The sequence below is a fragment of the Aphelocoma coerulescens genome, chromosome 4, assembly GCF_041296385.1.
Source record: "Aphelocoma coerulescens isolate FSJ_1873_10779 chromosome 4, UR_Acoe_1.0, whole genome shotgun sequence".
Taxonomy (NCBI): Eukaryota; Metazoa; Chordata; class Aves; order Passeriformes; family Corvidae; genus Aphelocoma; species Aphelocoma coerulescens.
Window position 1 is genome coordinate 23,689,751 of NC_091017.1, and position 26,345 is coordinate 23,716,095.

General features: G+C 38.8%; 1 protein-coding gene across 11 annotated transcripts in view; it reads left to right on the forward strand.

Annotated features, from left to right (window-relative positions):
* The window catches only part of PDLIM5 (PDZ and LIM domain 5), a 146,799-nt gene that overhangs the window by 79,437 nt on the left and 41,017 nt on the right, over window positions 1-26,345 (forward strand). For 5 of the 11 annotated variants that reach the window (XM_069013092.1, XM_069013090.1, XM_069013096.1 and 2 more), the window contains exons 4-11: window positions 10,708-10,750; window positions 12,034-12,419; window positions 17,070-17,087; window positions 17,372-17,544; window positions 18,939-18,975; window positions 21,251-21,280; window positions 22,949-23,083; window positions 23,861-23,977. In XM_069013092.1, the coding sequence (XP_068869193.1) occupies window positions 10,708-10,750; window positions 12,034-12,419; window positions 17,070-17,087; window positions 17,372-17,544; window positions 18,939-18,975; window positions 21,251-21,280; window positions 22,949-23,083; window positions 23,861-23,977 (939 nt within the window). Of the gene's footprint in view, window positions 1-10,707; window positions 10,751-12,033; window positions 12,420-17,069; window positions 17,088-17,371; window positions 17,545-18,938; window positions 18,976-19,602; window positions 20,609-21,250; window positions 21,281-22,948; window positions 23,084-23,860; window positions 23,978-26,345 lie in introns of those variants that run through there. The other 6 variants (XM_069013097.1, XM_069013094.1, XM_069013095.1 and 3 more) reach the window with 6 other exon arrangements.

Here is a 26,345-nt window from a genome sequence, read left to right on the forward strand (position 1 = left end):
TGGGACCCCAGAGTTGGCTGCAGCACTGCAGCTGGGGTCTCACCAGAGCAGAGCAGAGGGGCAGAATCCCCTCCCTCCCCTGCTGCCCAAACTGCTTTGGATGCAGCCAGGACACAACTGGCTTTCTGGGCTGCAAGCACACGTTGTCAGGTCATGTCCAGCCTAACGTGGTAGCAAACCAGTTACAAACTGGAGACAAGAATGCTGGGAGTGCTGTAGCCTCTGCTTTCATCCCAGTGTACAGCTATAAAAACAATTTGTAGTAACAGGTAACATTATTCTGTGCGTGTTGCTGAGACTTGTTTTGTGCCAGTGAGTGTTTGAGGACTGGAACATAAAGTTGAAGAAATTCTTTCACTGTGATGGAAACCAGTCTTGTCATCATTGTTGTCATCCTGCTGCCTTGTGTCTTGTTTTTCCCCTGGGGTTTTTATTAGAGGAAGTTTTCAGCAGCCTCTGATTCAACTGCAGAAAGTTATGTCATACGAAGGAGACCAAGAGCAATGCTCTCAAGGTCTCAAACTAGGAAATACAGGGGAAGTCTGTATTGGTGTGGGGAGGTTTGCTTTGAAAGTCTGATGTGCTTTGTGTGCGCTGTAATTTCCTAAGGAATGCAACAACACATCTGGTTTTGACTGTGCTACTAATTTACAAAGACCTTGATTAAAAACTTCCTGAGAATTGCATAACTTTATTGTTTGTAGTGCTTTGGGACACTGATCTTTTAGGGTTTTTTCCTTCTCTGTACTAGTAATGTGAAGATAAGTGTTTTTAAAAAGATCTCAGAAACTCAATAAAACAATGACTCTCTGCAAATGTTAGGCAAAGCTTTCTTGCTGCTGCTTGAGTGTCCAATGCTAGGGTTAAATCAAATGTCCATCAAATTCAATACTTTAGTGAGACTGCCAGAAAGACAGTGAGCTTGAAGAAATTTGACCCAGGTCCAAAAGTCTTCTGATCAAAAAGTTTTTAAAGTCCTGTTGGTTTACTTGCCAGAACCTGAAGTAGCCTTGGGATTTGGCAGTTGCTTGGCAGTCCTGCGTCAGCAGTGGTGCTTCCTGTGCTCCTAGCCAAGTCCAGATAAATGGAAAAGCTTGCATTTTGGAAGTTTAAACATTTATTAAAATATTACTCTCCTTACCTGTAAATTTGAATAGCATGTGAATATATTTGAGCGAGACACTTTTGTCCCCTTTTTCAGAGCATGGTGGGGAGGTGTTGTATTTGGTGTTATCTGGACTGTGGGAAATGCTTAGTGGCATTTATTTAAAATCTTCTGAAAATTGACTTAACACTAGGACAACAGGAACAAGATTAAGAATGGGAAAAGAATGATTTTCACTGTTCTCTCCAGTATGGGTTCTCTGTGGGGTCAAAATCTGATAAAGTATGGATAGCTCACCTGACCTAAGGATGCCCAAGTTCATTTTATCTCAGTCAACTGTGTAATCTGTGTCATTTTTTCCTTCATAAACACTCATCTCATTATTTGGGTGCCATGAATGATGTTACTTGTCTCTATTTACACTTTTGTTTTCCAAATGCAGGCTGTGCCCCACACCTGTTGCTTTCCTTTGAAAAGCACATCTCTTCAACATGCATGGTTTATGATGCTAACTTGCAGGCATTCTTTAATTATAAAAGGATATGTGGTGATCTGTCAACGGACAGTTGTCTCTAAATGGATTAAAAGAAGCTTACATGGTTTAAATATGGGCTATGCCCTTCATATGCTGAAAATAGTTCAAGTTAGCTTGAACTGGCTACACAGTGTATTTAGTACCTATGCAGGTAACTGGTTATTTTCTTGAGCTCAGATAGTTAATTTTGCACCCCTGTGTATGTGGGATGTTAAGAATAGGAAAAAATCCTAAGACAAGGAAGCGAACTGACAAGTGTTGTTAGATAAACTGTTCCCAAGCTTCAGCCCACAGGAAAAAATGAGACACTGGTTAAATAAAACCTGTCCTCTGCCATGCAAGTTCTCAGCTGTTGAGAATCAAAATTTTAGTGTTCTGACTCATCAACTCTTGCCACCTTCCTCTAGTAAACAGTGAAATGAGAATAAATTCATGATTGGCTGTTTGGAAAATAAATGTCTACCTGAAAGATAGCAATGGCGTCATGGAAGTGTAACAGCATAAGAAAGATGGGGTGTTTGGTAATGCTGGGAAAAGCAGGCATGTTTTCAGATACAAAGTATTTTCTAGAGGTCTGAAAAACTGCTACATACAAATTGAGTGCCACCACTGTGAGTTAAACTAGATGTGTATCTGTTACACCACCTTATATAAAACTAAGCAGTAGCTGCGGAGTTGAGTGTCCAAGTAAGAGCTGAATTTCACAGCTGCACTGTTTTAAGGGCTTTTTTTCTACCCAGTTTTCTGAATAATTACTGCCTTTGAAAAATTCCAGGGTATTGTCAGTAGAAAGTCATGTCTGTGGCACAAAACCCTATGAGGTAATAAAAACTCATACTGTGCCTGTCAAATATTACTCACTTACTTTGGCTATAAGGCAAGACGAAAGTAATGTTTGCAGTATTATGACAGATCTCAACAGGCTTTGTGACCATCAGATGTTTTCCATCAGTGATTAGTTGCCCACAAAAGCAACTTAATTGCTTCATATGCTGTAAGTGTGCTGTGACTGTTACCCCCTAAGCATTTTGAGCTGAGAAGGATGAAAAGTACTTTCTTCAAAAACTAGATGGTGGGAAAGGAAAACTTCATAGTTAGCTGGATCAGATGGGATTATTAATTTTTCTTTTCTTGGGTTGTTGCAAACAGCAGAAGAATTACAGGACCTTGCTTCATGCACCTTTACTTAATAATTGGTTCCTTGGCCAATTTATTGACTACAGGAATTAACTGGTAAAGGTCTCTGCTGCTTTCCAATCTTTCTTGCTTAGTTTTTGCAGAAAACAAAATCATTTCCAGCTGCAGCTCATACTGTGACAGTTGATCTTTGACTTCTCTTTCCCTTGGAGGTGTGGTGAGACCTGTTGGCCAGGTGAACTTGAGGTCTTAATGCAAACAGTCGAAAGGAAAGAAAAGTGTAAGGAAACCTCCAAACTGAAGTTGTTACGTATCTAAAACTATAGTTGTGACATAAATAGCTTGTCTCGGCGTGTTAGACCTGTAATACATGCTGCTAAGCCAGTGACCTTAAATATATAACCATATAAACAATACATGGAAGTGATAAAGTGCAAGAAAAGCAAGGGTCTGTGGTGGAAAAGTTAACGGCTTCTGGCAAGTGTGTACTCGTTATATTGATACAGTAATAATTCTGGCATGTGGTTTATAGTTCTTCAGCTCTGCTGCCCACAGCCCGTGCCACCTGTGGTGGTTTTCCCTTTGGGGACAGCCTGTGGGAGCCCCCCGAACACATCTGCTGCAATGAAGACTTGTTCAGGTATGTGGTGGCTGCAGTGTCCCTGTGAGGAAAAGGCCCATGGCAGCCTTTGTGGCAGTTTTCCAGTCAGGTCCTGTGCTCGTGCACCTCGAGGATGAGTATTCATCCCTTGCTGCTGCGGTGACATGGGAGGGAGGAGAGAGGTGTCTGAGAGACTGAGTGAGAAAGGAAATTGGCTGGTTTGCTGGTGGGTCCTGCTGAGAAGTCAGACAAAAGCTTGAAGATATTCCTGATCTTATTTGGAAGTAACTGAACCCATAGCACATCCTATTAAAACCAACACGAGTTTCTCCTTCTAAATAGATTTATCATCATGTTTCTTTATTGGTGACTTCTGCCATGTGCCTGGCTTTTCTGGAGCAGTCCCAGGCTCAGAGATTTTCCTGACAGCCATGGAGTTGTGATAGGCTAACCACATGTCCGCATATTGTGGTTGGGATGATGCACAGCTTGAAACACCATAAATGGAAATTCAGAAGCTGAATTATTAGGTTGCTTATTTTGTTCCTTGTATCATCTGAAGTCAGTAAGAAACAGGAGGTGTTAGGAGGCAGCTGGGATTTTGCCAGACTCCTGGACAGTACTTTTGGAGTCTGGGTGGGTGACACTGCTTCCCATGCTGGTGACCTAGTGAAGGACAGGGCTCTTCTTTGCTGTTAGTGCCTGACCCCTCAGAAACAGTTTTCATCCCGTTTGGTTAACTACACTTCCACTGTGCTTCTCAGACTTTCTGGAAGTAATGAATGGGTGAGCTGCTTTGTAGAGGAGAGGTGCACTTAACTCCTGGAAAAAGTAGGATATAATCTAATGGTTCTCTAAATTGCCAGATTCTTCATTTGAGGAAAAAATGCTTATTCCCACACACATGCTTAAGGGAAAAAAATAAAAATTCCAAATAAGGACATGTTGGGGACTGGGGAGCTGTTTGTGGTGAACTTCCAGTTAAAATAGATATGACTACACTTTCGAGTTTATTTGGGCTGTGTTTTAAACAGAGGAGGTAATTTAAACATTACTCACCATATTGTGGAAAGCACCAGAAAAAATAATTCAGTGCTTAGTTTTGAATCTTTTAAGTTATTACTTAGATTTGATGACAGACTGAAGTCAGTGTGAAGCTGTGAACCCTTTTTTTTTTTGAAGGGTTTTGGAGGACTAGGTCTGAGAGTTATTTGGACCTATGCTTTTCATTAAGATGTCTGTTTCTAAAAGGTAGCTTTCTATGTTAAAATTACTGTCTAACAAGCACTCAGAAAGAAAATCAAATGTATAAATTATGCTTTACTAGGAGACCAAATACAACTGTTTTGTCTTGTCACTTGCCCTTAGCTATTTTGTGGATACTGTTACTTAGCAAGACAGCTTTAGGAAGGCTTAGAGAAAAGAAGAAAAGGGTTTATAGCAAGGCATAACTGATAAAAATTGTCTTGATTGTTTAGACATGCTGAGCTACCATTTGTATCTAGGCTGCTTTATAACTTTTCTAGGACAACTGGCAGCAATCTGCTGTAGAGGATTGTAAGGCATTGGCCATACTTGGTACTGGGGATGCTTTACCTGTTTGGGCTCTAATCAGGGGAGTCATGGCAGGTGTGTACAGATGTGCCTTCCTAGTCCAGGGCTAACCATAACATGGGAACTCCAGGCTTCTAAACCTTCAGCCTTCATGGAAACAAAAAGCGTGTTTTTGAAAGCCTCTGGCAGACAGAAGGTAAGTGAGATAAATTCTGTGGTATTTTTTTCCTTAGCTTTTTGTTTGGTTTTGGTTTTGCTGTAATAGAATAAAATATTATCTGCCTGCACTTAAATTCTCTTTACAAATGTATTGGTAGGGTTGCCACAGACCACAGGAATGAGACTATGAGCACTAGTTGTCTTTGGGAGGTCTTAAAAACAACTGAACCTTTGTGGGTAGGAATACCAAAGCAGAGGGCAGCTTTTTTCTTTCCTGAAGTATCAGCACTGTTTATTTTAACACATAATGATGAAATCACAAACCTTATTTAAATTTAAGAGGGGAGACCTAAATTTGATTTGGCCAACTGTCAAGCAGCCATTAAAGCAAGAACATAATTTTTCTTTGTTTTACCTGACCTAGAGCTTCATTGTACTCTGGTGTGCTGGGGGAGGCACACTATGAGGATGTGAAGGTATTATATAGTGTATATCAAATGCAAAAGGCTGACACACACATTCTATTAGCTTTCCCCCTTTGAACTTACTGAAAGCGTAGCATCTGTTGAGAGTGACTCACAAAGTAGCTCCTGTGCCCAGCCACCCTCTGGATGCAGCACTGACATTTCCGTTGTTTGGTTGTAATTAACACTATTTGTCATAATTTGTTATGTTCAGCTAAATGTAAGCTAACATAATAAACTAGAACAAAGAGAATGACTGATGAAATAAAATGTTGACAGCTATCTCTTAGCAACCACGATGACCAGAGTACAGATTTGAAAACATTGCTGTTTCTTAAGGCAAAAAAAAAAAAAAAAAAAAAAGGCAATCTCTTTTTTTTTGCAATGACGGCAACAGATTCCGATTTTCATTGAGTTGTACTTGATGATTTTGCTACCTCTGCTTTTCCATGTGTTGGGCTGTGGACAGGTTTGCAATCTTGAGGCCACAGATGCTTACCCTGGCAAGGTTGCTGAAGTGCTGATTTACTGACTGGCATTTGCTGGGGCAGTGTGTGCTTCTACAAAACTATGGGAAACACAGTTGTATGTTTTTGTTTTAATGTATGTAAGGAAACCATTTCTGATGGTGTATAAGTTGCAACAAGAAGCAAGCCTAACAATCTTCCTGTTTTTCTATTGTTGCAAGCCAGAGCAAAATTGGTAAGAAATGAATTGTGTCTGCGATGGAGAAGGGGCTTGTGTTTAAGGAAAAAAAAGAAATATATTTGGATTGTTCTTTTTTCTTTGCTTTAAATTATGTCTACATTTGTTTTTATTCAGATAACCCCTAGTGAAAGTCATGGCTTATTATATGTGTTAAATGCTTTCTGCTTGTCATCTTTGTTCCATGAGTTGGCTAATTTACAGAAAGCAAATTTATTTAGCTTTCTCCCCTGTCAATTGACTGTTCTCTAGAAGTAAAATGAAGCTAAACAACAGAACTGCGGACTAAAATGGCAAAAACACTAAAAGGTCAGGATTTTGGAAGGAAGATCTAACCAGTGGCTTTTCAGGGATGTAGCATCTGCTGCCAAAACCTGTCTGCTGATGATTCACCAGCTAGGAGAAAGGAGTTAGTTTTGCAAATTGGAAGGGCAGGATGTGAGACAGGAAGGGAATCCTTCCTCTTTTCCATCCTTTTATTAGAAAGGTTCAGTTCAGAACAACAAATAAAGTTCAGAGGAATTTTTCCAGCATTGACTTCATTTGGTGGACATGGCAGTGTTAGGTTTATGGTTGGGCTCGATCTTAAAGATCTTTTTCAACCTAGATGTTTCTATAACTCACTGAAGGTGTTGTACCTTCTTGTTGTCTTTCACACAAGTGTTTGAGCAATCATTCGGGTTACAGAAATAGGAAAACCGCAAACACAGCAGCTATGTCAATACCAGTACTGTGTGTTCCCCTGGTTTATAGAAGGGCTCATATAAACAGTTACCCTCTTGTGAATTTCCCATTGAGTTTTTCATCTGCTTTGTAAGTTATGGATCCATTACAGTCCCTTGACTAAGGGGCTTTAAATGGATGGGGGATGCTGGGGCTTCAAACAGAGTTCAGAAGAGACAGCTCTGACATGTCCTTTGGGTTCTAGGTTCAATGAAGATTTAGGGGTGTAGTGGCTAAGGGTTTGCTTCCATAATGTTGATTATTGAGATAACAGTGTTGTCATTAGTGTTCAGCCTTTGGAGATGGTATATCAAATTGTACTCACTTCAGAAGCTTGAAGAATTGTAGTTTTAGCTTTAATAATGTGTTTTTCCATTTACCAGTAACTATTGAAAGGTTCTGTCAAATTGCGTGTGTCTTTTTTTTTTTTTTTTTAAAGTGGGTAAAATGCTTGGAAAGTGAATGAATAATAGGAGAATTTAAAGAATGAATAGTTTTTGCTGAGCCTGCTGTTTACAGTGAAGAGTGGACTAATTCATTTTCCTAATAAGGCTGCTCTGGAAGTTGGAATGTTTTGAATTGCATTAAATGTCATGAAAGTATTCATCAGAGGGGATCGGCTTGTGGTATGTTTAGACAGCAAATTTGATCATGTTTGGTCAAAATGAGCTGTTTACACAGGCTAAATATAGGTCCTTTTTTTTTTTCCTCCTTCCAGGAAAGAATAAATGACTTTGATGTAGAAGCTGTGCAAAAATTTTGTGCACTTTTATTTTCAGTAATAGTTTGTCAATAAGCAATGACTGCAGCTTCTGGTTTTGTTGTTTATAATAATTCTTATGAAGTTTGATACAGTAACCACTTGCCAAGGTCTTTTGTGTGACTTGTTTATAATAAGCCTAAATACTGAGTTCTTATGTCTCTGCTTTGTTTGTATGTTATTGAAAGTATTGCATAAACTAATATGCTGAACTGCTAGTTTTAAATCATTCAGAAAATACCATGCTTCAAACCATCCTGCTTTTTCTAGTAAGTAGTAGCAGGGCAAGTGTGTCATCTCATTGTGAAAACCTTTATCATCAGTTATTCATACATTCAATGGGACCAAACCTGCATGAAATCCTAGTATGTTTAATTGCCAGGTGGCAAGTGAAGTGCTAACAGCTAAGAAATCTACACAATTCTGCAGTTTAATTACTTCTTGGCTGTGCAGTTCAGTGGTATCTATGAAAATATTGAGGGAAATAGCCCTGAAGGAAGAATTTTCTTAAATATGTGTGCTGGATGTGTTTTGCTTTTCAGCTTGAAGTGCGCATTTCCTTTTGTACTGTCTTGTCTAACCACAATGCATTTTCCACATTATGATGATGGTGGCTCAGTTTGCTGGATGAGCATTTTCCTTTTAATATGGCATAAATCACAGATTTTAGTCTGATTACGGTCTGAAGTCAACAAGGCCAAGTTAAACTGTTTTAAGTATGTCTGGGGCACACAAATTTGTGTCCTTGTCTCAAGTATGTTTGTGGGGAAAATGTTGTCTGTCTATTTAAAAGGAACATCGTGAACATTTTGGTTATCAAGCTTTTTTTTCCCCACCCTTTTTTTTCCTTTTTGTGTGATATTTTTGAAGATGAATTTTAAAAAGTATGTCTTCTGGTCATCTGGTAATAGTGGCTTGAAATCATTTTTGCTCAGTGCTGTGTTGATAAGTGTAGAAGCAATCTATCCCTTGCAAACTCAACTTTGATTATTTTGTGAAAAAAGTAGGTATGTTCTTTTTATGAGACTTGAGCTTCTAAGTCCAGAATTAGCAAAGCTTTTTTCTCAAGCATGAAATATGGTAGTTGGCTGGAACAATTAATGTCTTCCTAATTCTTCCTGTAGGACCAGCTTAATACATACATAACACATTCCAAGTTACTGTACTAAAAATGAAAAAGTATACCTAAGATAGAGATGGTCTTAAAAAAGAAAGAAAAGTTTCCGTATGTATCGGCATTTTTTTTCTCCTTTCTTGTTGCTTTTGTTGCTGCAAATTGACAGCTCTGCAATTAGGAGTGATTAATGATGCACCCCAGTGCTGTGGAGGGCCAGAGGTCAGGCTTTCATAGGCTGCACACTCTGTGAGAAAGGGGAGAAGGGACCTGTTCCCCAGAGCGGACAAAACCCTCTCCCTGTTGAGAATTGCTGTTGATGTGGACATAATGTGTGTCAGCAGCGATGCATGAGTGGGGAAGGCGAAGGGCAGAACATCATCTTCTCATGCTATACATTTTTTCCTTTATTTTTTCCTTTTTTTTTCTCCTTTTTCCTGCCAGCATGGCATCTGTGTTATATATATATTTCCCTTTTTTGTACACTAGATACTGAACCTGCATCAGGATTCCTGTTGCTGGAATCCAATGAGCCCTGAGGGCCAAATGACTCTGAGGGAAGGAATAAGCATTGTGAAAAAAATAGTTAAAAGAAGGGGCAGAAAAAAAAAGAGGAGAAAATGGAAAATAAAAAAAAAAAAGAGTTGTTAAAGGGAACAAGTGTATGTAATTCAATTGTAGCTCTCCATGTTTTCCTGGTAAAAACTGAAAAGCTGGTTCATACAGTAGAAGTGCTTTTAAAACTGTAGCCTCTGTTAGCTGATTTCCAATTAAGGAACCTTTTTGCCTCCCTAGCAAATTGTCTTTCGGAAATGAGTCCAACTGCAGCTTTTCAAAACCTTGTTCAGAAGATGCGTTGGAAATCAGGGTTTTTTGATTTCAGGCAGGGTGTTATTGCTGGTTCTTGGATCATTAAGGGTGACTGCTTATCTGAGCAGCAACTAAATATGGCCACAAATGTTTTAAAAGTGTCAAAAGGCCAATTTTCTACCAGAACAGCATGAAAACACTCAAGCGTATCAGCAGCAATGTTTGAAAACAAAATGTTACTGTATCAGATTTTTTTGCTGGGTTTTAAATACATTTTTATTTTAGTGTATGCATGTGTATTTTTGCATATAAGTATATGCAAATCTGAAAAAAACCCCAGTTGACTGAAATGCCTTTTACCTGTAACACATTGCCGTTTCAATTTAGATATTACAAAATCTGTCAATTCTTTATCTACTTAATCCTTTTCATTGCCATGCTTCCTTCCTTTCCCACCATTCCATGGTAGTTTCAATGTGTCCATTGTTTGGGAGAAAATTTTTTTGCCATCTACTGTAGAATTCAGATGACATTAACCTTATTTTTGAAAACCAAAGACTGTGTACAAAGTTTCTGTATTATTTAATTTGCCAAGTTCTTCGGGAGGATTTGTGTTGTTTTAAAAGGAAGCGTTCTGTTTTAAGCCTGTATATCAGCTATGCACTATTTAAAATGCCATTTATCTGACCAGAGCTTTGGAGTTATGTGACAGTTTCTTGTGAAAGAATGGAAAACAGAAAGCAGATTGGAGCTGAAGTCTCTGAACTGATGATATAGAATTATGAATTTATAAATCTAATAGTGCTAGATGCTAGAATTCCTAACACTGTACCTGGACAAATTAATTCCGTTTGGTTTTGCCTTTTCCTTGTATTAACAACAGCATTGTAAATTTAACTTGAATACTTCTTGTTTCCTTTAGAGGAAACAAAATTAAATATTTTATCTATCTGTGGGTAGATGTGGTGATTAGAAGCGGGAAATGCTTAAACTTTAAAGAATTTGGTTTTTACAATTATGTTTATGTTTTTCTTTTCCAGAGTGTCTTCTATACAAAAACCGGATCTTATTCATGTGCCAAAGGTATGTTCTTCATCAGAACCCAGAAATGTAGCATGTGGCACTAACTGATACCCATCTGTCAAACCCTGTTGTTGATAAGCACTGTCATTCAAAATTTCAGTATAACATGCTTGTTTCCCATATGTTACATTAAGAGTATTGCAGCATTTGGATCTTTGATTACTTTTTTCCCCCCCCCTAAAAAAAGAACGGAGAGAGCTGGAAATGATTATCAAAAAGAAAAGAAAAAGGTGAATAAATGTTATTCTCCAACTCTTGGAACTTTTTTTTTTTTTTTTTTTAAAGATATTGCTGGTGTTTTCCCTCTGTACCTAAGAGAGAAACAGAAGCAGGTAGAATTTTTTCAGCAGTAATTTAAAAAAAATTTTTGTGGGGATTTGTTTATTTTAATGGATGCTGAAATCTTTCCTGGTATGTGAGAGAAGCTTATACAAGTACTACAATTTCAGAGAACAACTCCCCTCACTTTCCTTAAATCCCTGGAGAATTATTTGTTCTTCTAATATTTTATTCTATGCTGCAGTTTCAAAACCCCCATTTTGATAAAAATGCTGTTTGCAAGCTTGAAAATACTTATAAATAGCCTGAACTTGAAAATCCTCTCCAGTGGACATAAATAATGGGTAGTATATTACTGTCCTGCTGACCATGACCTTTAAAGGCCACATGTTGGGAACCACAATGTTAAAACATTTTGTGCTGTAATTCCCAGCACAAAAAACCCAACCAAACAAAATCAGATTTCTTGAGTGTATTGATCTGATCTGACAAGGGTATGTGGAGACATTGGGGAGCGTCAGTGTGCTCTCATTCTGCTTTTAAAGGTCTTACCAACAGAGCAGTGTGTATAGTATGTGAACACTTGCACATTCCATTTGTGGATGGGGAAAGTGCGTATCTCAAATTGGGTTTGAGACATGTAATGTGGATTTTTCTAAAAAACTATTTTTTTCCACATGAGTTACCCGTTGGGTTTTGCAAAAGAGCGGTCTTTCAGTTTCTTGTGAATTTGGTTTGTGGAGTGTGTGTTTTGGATATGCGGAGAGGAGTTAGCATTGTGGAATTTCATATGGATTGTGCATGTTTGGATCATTCCTCCTCCCCAAATGCACGGCTTGGGTTGTTTTCCATACATTTCATGGCTGCAGTCTTGGTAAAGCTTGCTTCTGTGCTTCACGCTAGGTGGGTCATCTCCCCCGAGAACAGCTAAAATCCCTGCTGAGGAATGTGCATGCGTTTGGCGTGGTTTTGTGTGTTTCTGTTTTGTTTTTCATCCCACATAGGGAGAACCTGCCGAAGTAGTTAAGCCTGTGCCCATTGCCTCTGCTGTTGCACCCAAAGTCACTGCCACAGCCAGCGTGGCTTTCAATAAGACACCGAGGCCGTTTGGAGCTGTAACCTCCTCCAAGGTCACCTCCATCCCATCACCGTCCTCCGCCTTCACGCCGGCGCAGGCGTCGGCCGCATCCGCGTGTGCCGTGCCCGGAGTGCATGTTAACAGCAAGCCTAACGCTGAGCCGTGGCCGCCTGTGCCGGGCGCTCCTAAACCTGCAGTTCCTGTCCCACGGCAGCACGGTGCCGCCCCGAGCGCCGACGGCGCCCCGGACGCAGCCGAGGGGCCGCGACGAGGAGGCAGAGAGAACCAGGGGGAGAGTAAACAGCAAAATGGGTAGGTGGGATTTTTTTTTTGCTGTGAGGGTGTTTCCTCACAGGAAAAAAGCCGGGCTTGTTTGAGGGCTAAGGAAAACACAGCTTAATCCTCAGAAGCCGATCTCTCAGGAATTGTTTTAAAAGTGTTGCTTCAGAGGGCCCAGATAGACTTCTGGTGATGATTTTTCTCATGTGTGACTTGTCAGTTTATACAGTGTCACAGCTAAATTGAGCAAGGACCATGGAATGCTTTACATGATGTGTTCTATCACCACATGTTCTAGACCTTACAACAAGCCTGGTATTAATTTCAATGTCGCACTGTGTATTTTGACACCCACTAAGGTGGCTGAAAGCAGCAGGCACTCAAAAATGCAGAGCAGTCTGTCAAGAAGGATCAGTGGGCTGCTGTGATGGCCAGGAATGAGACACTCTGGAAGATCTACCGTGACCCTGGCAGAACCATTGGAAAAAGGTCCCAGAAGGGAGGCCAAGGGACAGATGTGTCATTAATTCTCTGCACAACACAGGAGAACCTTTAAGATGTGTGCAAGGAAGCTGTTGAGGATGAGCTCATTTTTTGCAATGCTATAGTGTAAATACATCAACTTTAAATTTTACCCTAAACAAGCAACGCAGATTTAAAATGTGAGTAATTTCCTTATTCAAATAATTGTTTATGTTGAAGTAGGCATCAGAGACTGAACATTTAACGTTTATGTAAGAGATATAAAAGCCTTTATCCTGGTGTACCATCTAGACTAGTAAACAATAGATTAGTAAACTAAATTAAGCCCAGCAGCAGTCCTGGGAACTCAGACCTGCGCAAGATTTTGGCTGGGGATGCCTTGGGCTCTCCCAGAAATTCCTGGGCAGGGCTTGGGAGCTGTAGCACCCCAGGTTCCCAGTGCCTGGTGTGCTGCAGGGAGAGGAGGAGGTTGGACATGAGCAGCCCCATGCCAGTTGGCCTCTGTGACCAGCAGTGGTGTCCAGCACTTGAATTAAGTAATAAAAGGGCAGGAGGGGAACTGTAGGTTTCTCTTCAGTTTTAAGAACCTAGCCTGGGCTTAAAACCTAAAAGCTGTAACCACAGCTTATTTCCCATCCCACAAAAGAAAGGCACGGGAAGAATAGGCTTTGTGCCTCTCTCCTCTGATATTCTCTCAATATATAAAGTATATAAAGAACCCTACAAAGAGGTAAATGTCCATGCCAACTAAAATACTAAATAAATTGCAGTGTCAGTTGACTTTCTTAAGGGGTGAAAAAAATACTTCTTTAGGTACCTATTCCCTTCATATTGTAGTATGAATATTTTCCATATGTGGACTCATAATGCAGCCTGTATGCATTTTATATTGCACTGTAGTCACGGTAACTTCCAGCCCTTTCTTAAACAGATGATGGCAGGAATCCAGTCTGCATAAAGCGGGTTGAAATTGAGAGATCCCAAGGACTTGCTCGCTGCTGGTGCAGTTGTTGAATATGCTTTGGCCAACCTTTTCTTATCTTTCCAGGAATACTGTTTTAGCAAATAACTGTGTAAGGAGTATTCAAAAGCAGCAATTAGTACTGAAAAAGAGGAACAATAGCAACAAAATTAAGTCTTCTGAAAGGAAGTGCTGCAGGCATAGAGTAAGCACTTTACAATCGAGATAGGATGACTGGGTGAGCATTGCTATGTGCCCTACCTTGCTTAGAGGATGAATAATACCATCAAAGAGGATGAATAATCACAGCTGAGAGGTGAAGAAATCCCTGTGTCACTGTCAGCCTTGCAGATCTAGTTTGGAAAAGTTTGAAAACATTTCAGAGCTGTAAAAACCCACTTTATTTTGCAGTCTTTCTAACTGCAAAATAAACTACCCATATTGTGTTTGGGCTGCCTAAGTGTCTTGCAGTCCAAAGGCACGGAACAAAAACAAGCAGACAAAACCCACTAAGGTGGTTATCTTGGTCTGCTCCTACACTGCTTAATTTTACATAGAAAAGTTACATTTCTACAGTGCTGCTTAAATATCTCCCTGTTTAAAATTTTATCAGTGACATCCATAAAATATCAGAATCATTGAAGTTTGGAGTAATTGATGCATCCAAAATAAATTCCATTTTTCTTCTGTGTTTTGTATGATTTGTTTTTTCAAAACATGCGAAAAAACCAACTTGTACCTTGTTCATAGATGGCACTGCTTAGCAAATGCAGTTCTTTAGACCTGCACCTTATTATACTCACAGTTTCCTCCCTTCCTCTTGGCTTCCCTCAGAAAACATTCAGGATATAAACTATTTGAGTTCAGGACGGGAAAGGAAGTTTTATTTCCCTTGTTTAGTTCTGCCTTAGAAAGCAAGCAATTTGCCTTCACTAGCCTGCGTGCAATTGCACTTTTACCAAGACCTTCTTGCCAGCTCTTGCATGAAGATGTGCCTGCTGCTTAAAAGAGGTAAGATGTCCATAGGCTTCACTCAGTTTAAGCTCAGCTGGGTTAAAATTTTCTCTTGTAGGTTCTCTTGATGATTATAAGTTTGACTTACGTGATACATGGCTTTACCAGAGCTTGGATTTGGAAACTCCTGTACTATTTTAAGAAGCAAAGAATTAATTAACACATCAAATACTTTTTTTTTTTCCCTTGCAGATAGCAGCAGCGACAAAGTTAGTATCAACAGCACTGGACTTGAATTATGGTTATTTTTCCTATTGGAATAACCAGCATGTATTCTTGTTTTGCAAAATTATAGCTCTTACAGAGTTTTATATTTAAATTTTGCAAAACGGCTTCAGCTTTTCTTAGTGTAATACATTATTTTTATCTGCATTGGACATGATGTGATTTTGCTTTTCACTGAGCTACATTTTGCAGCTTATTTTTATTTTTATTCTACAAATCATTCGTGTGGTGTTTGTGTGTACTGATAAATTCTTGGTGCGACTGTGGTTCATTGGTGTTGGTAATACAACTAGTAAATGGTGAAATACAGTCTAAAAATAAAATTGCATTGAGAACTGTGGAATGAGGGGCTGAATTCTGAATTCATACAGGAAAAGTAAAACTAACGTCCATATACTGGGATTTGTGCTTATTAGGATGATGAATGATTGAGGTTTTATTGGCTTGTATTTTCTCCCCGTGCCTCAAGGCTGAGTAAGGCAGAGCCTGTCCGATTGAATTTTCCTTTGTCTCTGGCACCACCTTGTTGCCTCAGTGAGTCATTACTAGTAGGCTCTTAAGCCTTAAAAAGGAGACCAGTAGGACAAGAGAAGTCAGCGGGAATTTTTCTTGGTACCACTTTCAACAAATGTGAAAGACTACTTATTTCACTGGGGTAGTTGCTAGAATGCAGTAAACTGCATGTAAAAAATTACATTTTCATGTATTTCCACACCTTTAATTACTGCTTTAACTTTCAGATTTCATTTTTGCTATTAACTGTTTAAGATGCTTTACTTCATTTTTCTCTCTTCTTCATCCTGGAATTACTGCTGCCTTTGTTTCTATACCTTTTTCTCTCTTAGTAACTTTGATATGTGATACATGCACTTCACTAATACTGTCTGTCAATAAATTCAATCTTTTGATATAATTTTGTACTGTACCTTTCACATTCTTTCAAGTATTAAGTATTTTTTTAAAGCTTAAGTTTCTACTAATGCATTTCATTGAACGGACCTAATTCTTACTTGTTAACAGTTAACATCATTCCTCACTCATATTTCCACCTTTCTTCCCCAGAAATACTTTCAACCATAAAAGTACAGTGAGGAGGTAGTGCCAAAAATATAAGTTGCTTTCACTTTTAAAGTTTTGTAGGGTTTTGATTTTTAATAATGATTAGAAGTTTTATGTCCTAGGAGCTAGTTTTTCAGAGTTTTCCTTCTGTAAATTATGTAAAAATAAATGTACACTTAGAGGATTAATTTACAGATTAGGATAAATTTACAGATTAATGCTTTGGAATAACAAGTGTAGAATTTAGGAGTAATTTATATAATTTGAATCTTCTGTTCCCTTTCCCCAAATAGACCAGTGCAATTACACATTCTTTACATCACTTACCGGAATCAAAGGTTTTAAATCCTGTATTCATGCAAGTCTAGTAGTGCAAGGATTGATAATAGCCTGTGGGTTACTGTAGGGAAAATTTCCAGGTGGAACCATCACCCAATTTTTTTTGTCTCTCAGAGGGGGTACCTCCTCATTATGCTCCAGAACGTGGCCATCTGTGCTTTCAAATGGCCTGGTTCTAATCCAGGCTTTGCCAAGTGCAAGAGACTTAGTGTGTACTGGGTGGCCCTGGCATGTTCACACAGCTGTGCTATGCCCCTTGGGAGCTAAAGGGGGAATTTGTCAGGGGCACCTGATCTGAGCTAGGTAGACTACTCTACTTCACCAAAACAAATTCCCCTCTCATCCCTGTAAGGAAATCACCATGAATTTAATTAAAATATGGGAGTTCTGAACAATGGTTTTAGTGATAGAATGAGAATACTGCTATTAATTGATTTTAGTGCCCTTTCTTGCAAAACTAATAATAATTCTACTGAATTCAGTAGAATAATTAGCTACATTTCGATTTCAGCTTCCTGACTTTATTTCTTCTTTTCTTTTTCTCCTTTTCCTGTTTATGCTGGGAAAACTTTCTCTTGCTGTCTTACTCTGTCATCTCCAAGGAAAAACCCACCCAAACGGTAAAAGTTTAAACGTGTAGATGTCTTGATAATACTGTCTTTTACTGTTTCAAATCAGTGAAACAAAGAGAAATATTTCACTTGGGTTAGAGTAATTATCAAGGTGTGTTTGGTTCAGAAAGCTGCATCTGTTTTTAGCTGGGCCTCAACTGCTCCTTTCTGCACCCCAGCGCAGAAGCTGCCTTTAAATGCCCTGAAAAGTCGCAGTTGTGCCCGTGCCTTTGTAGCTGCCCTGAGGTGGTCTCTGACCCTTGCACTCACTGCTGTCTGTGTCCCTGGCGCAGCCCCCCGCGGAAGCACATCGTGGATACCTACACGGAGTTCTACCACACCCCCACGCACAGAGACGCCAGCAAGAAGCGGCTGATTGAGGACACCGAGGACTGGCACCCCCGGACAGGCACCACCCAGTCCCGCTCCTTCCGCATCCTCGCCCAGATCACTGGCACTGATCACAGTGAGTACCTCGGTGCAAGTGGAGTCATAGTCAGTGCCCCTGGCCAGACTGGTGGTTTTAAAGCTGGGGGTCAGGGGAGATAGTGAAAGGGAAATATTACTATAAAACTCCAGCCATTACTAAACAGTTTGGGATATATACGTTACTGGATGTTATTCCTGATTGAGCTGAATGAAAACGTTCTAGATAAATCCTAAAATTTCCATCTCTACTCCCAAAGATATTGAAAGATACATATTTGCTTTTTCGCCCCCTGCCCCGTATCACCAAAATGGTGACATTCCTGATCAAATTTAATGCTTCAGAAAAATTAGGTGTTTTCTGGCATGTTGAAATTGAAAGTCTTAGTCACTCATACAAAAGTATGTGACCTGCAATGATGTAACCAATCAGAAACATAAATCCATAGTTCCTCAGTTTATTCCCGGGTTTTGTTTCCATCCTCTGCTTATGCTATGGTGTGGTTACATATATTAGTGGAGTGGAACAGGTGATGTGGTGAAGGTCATTCCCAGTTGTACAATCTTATGCTGGAACTTCAATTTCATGTTGTGCTATCAGCCATGATTCCCTGGCTGAGGTTTGTGATTTTGTGTGAAGGCCACCAGAAGTGCCATCAGAGGCTTTGAGCTCTCATTCTTCAGCTTTTCACAGCTACAGCTGCAATAAAGAAGGCATTGAGGAAATTGGACCTCCTCTCTGGGACAGATTTGATTAAATCAGCTATTTCTAGAAGCCAGTGACAACATCTCCCAAAATAAGGGTTATTGGCCATGTGTGAAATGTTCTGAATTTGGACCTGATTATTTTGTGGTCCTGTGTTCAATTCCTTTCATCAGTTGTTGTAAGGGCAGAGTATGGGACCTGAACATCAAATAATCTGTTATCCAGTAAGGATGAATTTATCATGTTGACAAATGCTGTAAGAAAATTACTGCAACTAGATTTGCTGGTCTTAAAATCAGGACTGGGAATTTACATTATCCCTTGTGCAGACCTCTAGAACCTTGGAGGGAAATAGCCTGGCTGCAAACAGACACTTGGATTATCACCTGATATAAGCCCACTGGATGTTCATCCAAAAGAAATGCCTTATGACTTCCATTCATCTTCACCTTCTCAAATCACCTTTCTTAATGCCAGCATGGAGAGTGGGCCAAGGGGAAGAGCAGAGACAAGCAGAGCTACTTTTCAGCAGTTCTACTAGCAAAGGGGCTCTTGAAGTTTGTAGACATAGCTCATGTCTGTTGGGGCATATTTAGAATCAAAGAATCCTAAGTAGCCTTGTTGTAATTTTCTGCTATACTGAATGCATTGGCACAGGAGAGAATCTCAATGTTGTGGTACAGTGTCTTTAGTGCCCTAGAAAATAATTTTTTTCTGTTTTCCTTCAGTGAAAGAACCAGAAAATGAAGCTGGGAAGAAGACTAAGTGAGTTGATGTTTTACATTTTTATTACTTTAATACTTTGCATGTTTTAATTCTTAACTTGTAGTGTTTGGTGCATTTGTGTGACATCTGGGTGTTTTTAGAATGTTCCTTCCTTTTTTGCCTTTTACTTCAGCATGTAAAAATCAAGATCTTTTGCTCCATAGACAAACCTTTTAAAAGCTGTTGGTGCAGTCCAATAGTAGTGTTTGTGCAGGAGTTTGTGCAGAGGTTTTCTGTAAACTTGGACATATTTGGTTGCCTGTATGAGGTCAGCTTGTGTTTTCCTTTTCCAAGTCTAACCAGGCATTTTTGATTTGTGAGTGTGGATCTGATTGCAAGACATAGCTGGGAAGTATTGCTGTTGTGGGCTGCAAGTGAGGGTCAGCTGTTTCCTTGCTTTGGGATAAGCGTTGTTCAAAATGAGCACCAACCAGTGGCTAAATCTAATGGTTCTTGAAGTCAGTGGGACTTTCTCTACTGACTTTGACTAACACTGGATCCAGCCTTTTGACAGAGAGGAAGACAATGCAATAGGAATAGTGCATGGAGTTTGCATGCTTACTTGTGAAACTGCTTAAGACAAACTTTCTTTCTTTCTTATTTTTCTTCTATCACTTCTTTCCACAGGGAAAAGGTTCCCATCCACGTCCTTAGCCCCAAATATACAAAATTACGTGACTGGCACCATGAAGTCTCAGCACGTGTTCTTAATGTCCAGTGATTTTACCCAAGTTGCAAAAGCAAAATACAAACACTTCCTTCCTTTCTTCTTTTCCATCTGCTTTGCAAAAAAAAAAAAAAAAAAAGAAAAAAGTGAAAAAAGAAAACGTATTTCAGTAGCCTTTCTGCGAGAGAAATTCTAGCCTTTTCTATACTTTTCTAACACTTTCCTACTGATGTGTAAAAAATGGGATGAAAATGTTTTTGTGTTAATCATTAGTTGGCAAAAAATACATAACAACTTGGGTGGCTGAATCTCCCGATGTGGGGGAGGAGATGGCTGTTTCAGTTCTTTCTTCTGCCTGAAGTCATTTGCATTGCTGAGTTTGAGTTACTGTAGGCTGTTAAAAAGCAGAAAATTTTGAACAAAAGAATAAGAAATTGTATTACCTTGATTTTGGGGCTGGGGGAAGAAGATCAAGAGGGGATTGTATGCACTTATTTCACATTATCATACCTACAAGGAAAATTATCTTGGATTTCACTAGATTTTCAGCAGGTCAATTTTAGAGTGGTTGTAAATGTTTTACAAAGTACAGGAAGACAGACTGCTTTTAAGGAAAGAAAAGAAAAATTAAAAAAATTATAGTCCAATGTTGTGAATTGAAGTGAAAGCTCAATATAGAGATTCTGCTGCTTAGACTAGTAATGTATTCATGTTTTAGAAAACTTAAAAAAAGAATAATTGAGCAGAATGTTGTTGTGTAAGAGCTTCAACACATCTTCTAGCAGGGACAAGATAAGACAGTAGTATTTATTTATTACAGAGTGAAGCTTATAGGCTTTCTTGTGTTTATGAAAGCTTCACAGCCCTATGGTTCTCCTGTAATATAATGTATTATAGTAGCTACATCCATTAATTTATGCATTTTGAAGCTTGAAGAGTATTTTAATAAAAGTTGCTTTTATCTTAGCTCTGTCTGTTTTTCTTTTGAGTCTCTCAGACTCCCTGAATAGTCTTCTCATGCATGGGGCTGACATTTCATTGCACCTTCACAGCCCACAGGAAGGGAAACAATTAAATCCCAGCTGCATAGTAGAAACAATTGGAATTGTTTAAAACTATCACAGTATTAGAGTTCCTGATCATGTTAAAAGTGGGATATGTGTTTGTGTTGTCAACATTAACATGAAATTTGCAGGAATCAATAAAATTATTAACCCCTTGGGGAGGCTATGGGAGTAACAATTCTATGAAGTAAAACTCGCTTTCGGCTTTTGCAGCACTTGTTTAACCAGATAATGTTTCAGACCTCAAACAAAGGTGAATTGTGAAGCACATGTAAAAGCCCAGTCTCTCACAACTGCTCAATGAGAACTATTGCAATTGGTTTGGAGTTTAGGCAGCTGACCTACACACTCCTTGATGGAATTAGTCCTGTGAACAGATGCTTCAGCAGAGGACTTGGCGGGGTTGTTTTTTTCTTGCACAACGTGGGAACTTGAAAAGACTAGAGACCTTTGGAACCATTTTAAGCTTGTGTTTCCTTTTCAGATGGTTTATGCTGCTATACAGTACAGCAGTAGCTTATGGTGTTTGTCATTTTATCTTTAGGAACAGACAAACAGAAAATGGAGACTTCAGGTAATAGATAAGTTATCGAACACTAACAGTCACCAGTGTGGATGCCTAACACTGCACAGATTTGACCTGGTAATGATGGACCAAGGGATATCACATCTTACACACCTTTTGGGTTAACTCCTTAGGGACAGTAGGGGAAAACATTCACTTTAATAATTTCACTGAAGAGTGTTTTGATGAGAAGTGCTGATCAGTGTAATCTCCATGCCCCCCATCACATAACTTGGCAGTGAGTATTGTGTTACTAAACCCAAGTTTGTTACTGAGTGCACATACACCACAATATAATAATTTGATAGGGGACTGCATATTAAAGTAGGAATGTGAAGTAGTGTATTTAAATTGTTTTGCTGGGTTTATATAATTTCTTTATGAACAGAAGGAAATGTGGGCATTTCAGAGAACATCAATGCAATGAAAACTGTGATAGATTAGAAAGGTTATCACTTAGACTCTCTGTAAAGGTTTCTTTTTAAGGGCAGAATGCTTTGACCTTCAGGTATTTTTATGTTCTGGAGATGTCCCTAGGTAATGAAAATACTTTCATGTTGTTATTAAATTTACCATTATGTTTATCTGTCTTACCAGCTCTTATCCTTTTCAGGGGTGAGTTGCTGTAGTGAGAAACAGAAGAAAAAACCCTCTCTAAATAATCAAAAGAGTAGAAGCTTCTGTTTTGATTAAAATTAAACATCATCATAGAGTCTATCTTTTGAGGATATGAGAGTAGTTTGAGAAAGACTACCAAATTACTAGTTTTATATAAAGTCACAGTAAAAAAAAAATCACTAGTTCCAAAAGTATTTTATGAATTTGTGAAATGAATTTCATTTACTTCTTTAAAGATGCCATCTCTTTACCCATTATTGCCATTGCACAGAACTTACTGGCATTAAATTTTGGACTTTTTGTTACTGTTTCCAAAAATGGACCACTTTTTCGTTTGTATCTGAAAAAGCATGCCCTAGCTCATGTCTGATTCCCAGCATTCATCTGATCTTTGAAAACATGTTATGAGTGGTTTTTTTTATATAAACAAGTAAGCTTAAATTTTGGAGATCTCCTAGAAATATGAATGTGACAATGAAATAGAAACTTCTCTTTCATCAGTAATCTTCAGTAAAATATCCCAATTTAATAATATTCACCTTTTCAGGCAGCCATTGTCCAAGACAGATGCTCTATGTGGTTTTTATTATTGCTTATTTCTAAGCTCTGTAACCCACTAGGCATTTTTGTTTGGATATAATAGATTTTTTTTCTTCAGCAGCTGGAAGGACAGGAAATAGACAGAGAAAGCTCTCACTGAAATGTGTAGATTGCAGCTTTTAAACCAGTTACTTGAAAATCAGAAAGGCAATGTCTAGCCTTTGTATAAAGTTTGTGTTTTAGATTATTTCTATTTCTGCAGTACCCTATTTGCAAGTTTTGTTTTTTTTTAATGTTCACTTTTAACCATCTCCTTTGGAGCAACCAGGTCCAGATTTGGGTTTGGACTTAAACTGTAGAGTCAATTCATTGTCCTGAGTGAGGATTTTCCAGATTTGTAGTTTAGTTGATCCATAGTGACTGGAAAATATTTGTCCTACTCTTGGTCAGTCTTGAAACAACCTGTCGTAAAACCATGCATTTATTTTTCTTTCCCCCATGTCATAAATCTATGTAAAGCATACCTGCAGATCTACCTGATGGAGCAGGAAGCCAGGATACCTGTATTAATTTGAATAAGAACTCCATAGCTACCCCGACTTTGGAGATGCCACCTGCATCAGAATTTCCATCCACACCTTTACCACCTATGAGGTCTGCTCCCTGGTCATTCTTAAATCTGTTCAATAATTTTCAGCACTTAAGGCTCCCTACTTTAATAAGATACTTAATTCTGCATACTAAAATAAGAAAAGAAAAAAAAAAAGGCAGCAATACCTGCCCCTGTGGCTAATTTAGTCTGCTCAAAACTTATTGTTGTGGTTGCTCTCTACCTTGTAGTTTACTTTTCTTTGGTGTATTACAGTGATATGTCTGGCAGGTGCTTTTCTTCAAGTAGAGCACTCCAAGACAACATTTTCTAGATTTTTTTTCCCTATAACAAGTGAATCAAAGAAAAGATATGAAAAATATTGAGAAATATATGTTCTAATGGTCACAAAACTAACACTTCCAAAAAGTTGTAGCAAAAAGCATATAAAGCTTTGGGGTGAGTCCCACTAACACTTGTGTCACTTTCAGTATTTTCTAGAGTTGTTTTCCATCACATAATATAATCCCAAATCTATGTGTTCCATCTTTATAAATGTCAAATACTACTTGGCTTTCTGAGTTTTAAAGCAGCAGGACACTCTCAGCCTTCACTGAAAGTGTGATACTTCTCAAGTGTGTTTTGCATCATTTATCCTCTTAATTGTACTTTCCTGTAAATTTCATGGTCTTTTTGGAGGCTTTTTGGGATTCGGGTTCTTTTTTTCTTTTCAGTTTATTAACATTTTCATGCAGTGTTTCCTGTTCTTCATCCTACTTTAATGTGGATTAAAAATCTCTTTCTCTGTGTGTCTTCACTTGATTTTATTACTGTGAATGGAGTGAAAACAATGCTAGACCAGAACCTGCAGCTGCTCTTTTGCCGAAAGCAGATTCCTGCCCCGGCAGTGTCCCCTCTCCCAGACTTTCTGAACATATTGCTGCACCAGCTTCTGCAAGGTAAATCATTAACAGGGGTTTTGATCTAGTTAACAATCTACCCTGTTCTAGACTGGATTTGTCTGTCTTGGAGGAGAGAGAGTTTTTTTGTCATCTGCTTAAAATAAACTTCATTAAGCTGCTGTGACTAGGGATTTTCCTGGAAATGGTAGGAGGGGAAGGAGAAAAATTAAATAAAAATGAGGAAATTCATGAACAGTCTCATGGATGCTAGTTAAAATAAGATACACTATTTAGTGTGTGTACGCTGTCAGTGGGTATCCACCCTTATCACTTGGATGGAGTAGCTTTTCAATGGTCTCAACAACTCAAAAGTGAATATGGATTTAGAAATATAAAAGTAATTTTCTAAAATGTGTATTATTTAATTAATAACACACTTGTGCTGTGATGCAATCACAGAAAACTAGGGGATTATCTGGCAAATTTCCTGTCACTGCCATTGCACAGTTTTACTGGCACTTACCTTGGCAGATTGCTGGTGTTTTGCAGGTCATCTATGAGTACTAGACAGCAACAGTAATTTTGGATAGAAGACAGTGTGATGGTAGCTTGGAGGGTTATGATACTCTTATTGAAGGTCAATAACATTTTTTGATGGCTTGTGTTACATTGTGCAGGGGTTTTTGAGTTCCAGGTAGCATGCACAAGCACAAAGTTATAACATGAAACAACACTGTTCCTGTAAAAATGAGAATTAAATAAACAGTTTCTGTTCCTGCCAGGCCCTAGACAGACATTTATGCTTGAGTAAAGCATACAAGAATATACCGTTGCCCACACCTGTGTGGGCTTTCTGCAACTGAAAAACTAATACTAAGATTTGGAATTGACCAGTTTTAAACCTTTAAAGCAGTAGTCTCAACTAGCTGAAGACGAGGAGAAATCTGACATCAAAATAAAAGTCTGTTTTGTTGTCTTTTGAAGATATTTTTGTTGTCTTGGGAGTACCTTCATGAGCTAACATGAGCTTAGGCAGGAAGGGGTGCAGGGAGATAATAGGGGCTGGTAGGTACCTTCATGGTGACATTTGGTTTGAGCCAATACAGTACAGAAGATTTGGTTGTGATGTTTTCAACAGCAAATTCTCTTAAATCAACAAAGATGAAAAACAAACGCAGAAGATGTATGGCAATACTCCTGGTGATTTTCTTTTTTTTTTTAAGCAGCAAACCGGAGATGAAAAAGGCAGGGAAAAAAGTACTGCTTCAATAATGGATTTTCATGTCTACCAGTGAAATTCCAGTATGATTACACCCACTTGCCCCATCCATGGATGTGTTCAAGGCCAGACTGGATGGAGCTCTGAGCAAAGTCTGGTGAAAGCTGTCCCTGCCCACAGAAGGAAGGTTGGAAGTAGATGACCTTTAAGGTCCCTTCCAACCCAGACCATTCTATGATTCTACTGAGCTGTAGATGCCTTGCATTTACCACTGCAGCTACTGTGTTCTGAGTACCAAGGAGTCTTCTCTAAATCCTATCTCTGCATCTGAGTCCAGGCCAAGGAGATTTAAATCTGCTCTCACTCAAGATCTATGGCTCTAAATTTGTTGTTTGGCAAAATTAACCTAGCAAGAGAGTAGCTTTAAAATGAGAAATCAGAAAAGCAGCTATGTTCATGGTGCTTCAGGATGAGAGCCAAAGTATTTTTACAAATAAACAAGTAGATGATAAGAATTTTTTGCTCAAGAAGGGCAAAAATTTGAGCAGCTTCTGCAGAGCTGTAGAGGGAAGGTTTAGCATTGAGTGTGGGAAGGAGAACATAAATTATTTGATAAAGCTATGTAGTCTGGATTCTCCCCTGAAATGAGAGGTCATCAGTGAAGCAACTATAGTTGATGTTTATATTTTGTTACTGAGCTGATGCTGCTGCTGCTGCTTTTATAATGCTCTTTTGAGTGGGAAATCTGGTCTTCAAACCCCCTTTTTAATAAAATGGCACCTAGTGGAAATCTGCATGGAGCAATTCATGAGTGCCATGTCAGGCTTTTAGTAAGGCAAAACAAGGCTGTCCAAGGGTGAGCATACTTGCTCTTGCTACTGAAGCCTTGCATTTGTTGTCAAGGACTGGCACAGGTCCTTCTTTTCCTAATGGGCTCCATCTTTTCTTGATTGAAGCTCTGTAAATTGTACCACCCTCTACTTAACCACCAAGAAGGCGAAAGCTTGCTGTGAAATGTCTGAAGGGTCTGGATTTGATTTCTAGATGAAAGTTAAGTGAGCTACTTATAAGGTAGACTTCATAATGCTTTTTTATTGTAGTTTTAGTTCGTTATTGAAAGCCTGAAATAGTTGTATGTCTATATAACCAACTACTGTAAGTTACAGTGCATTATTACTCTATTTCATAGATGCAATGTCCTCCTGT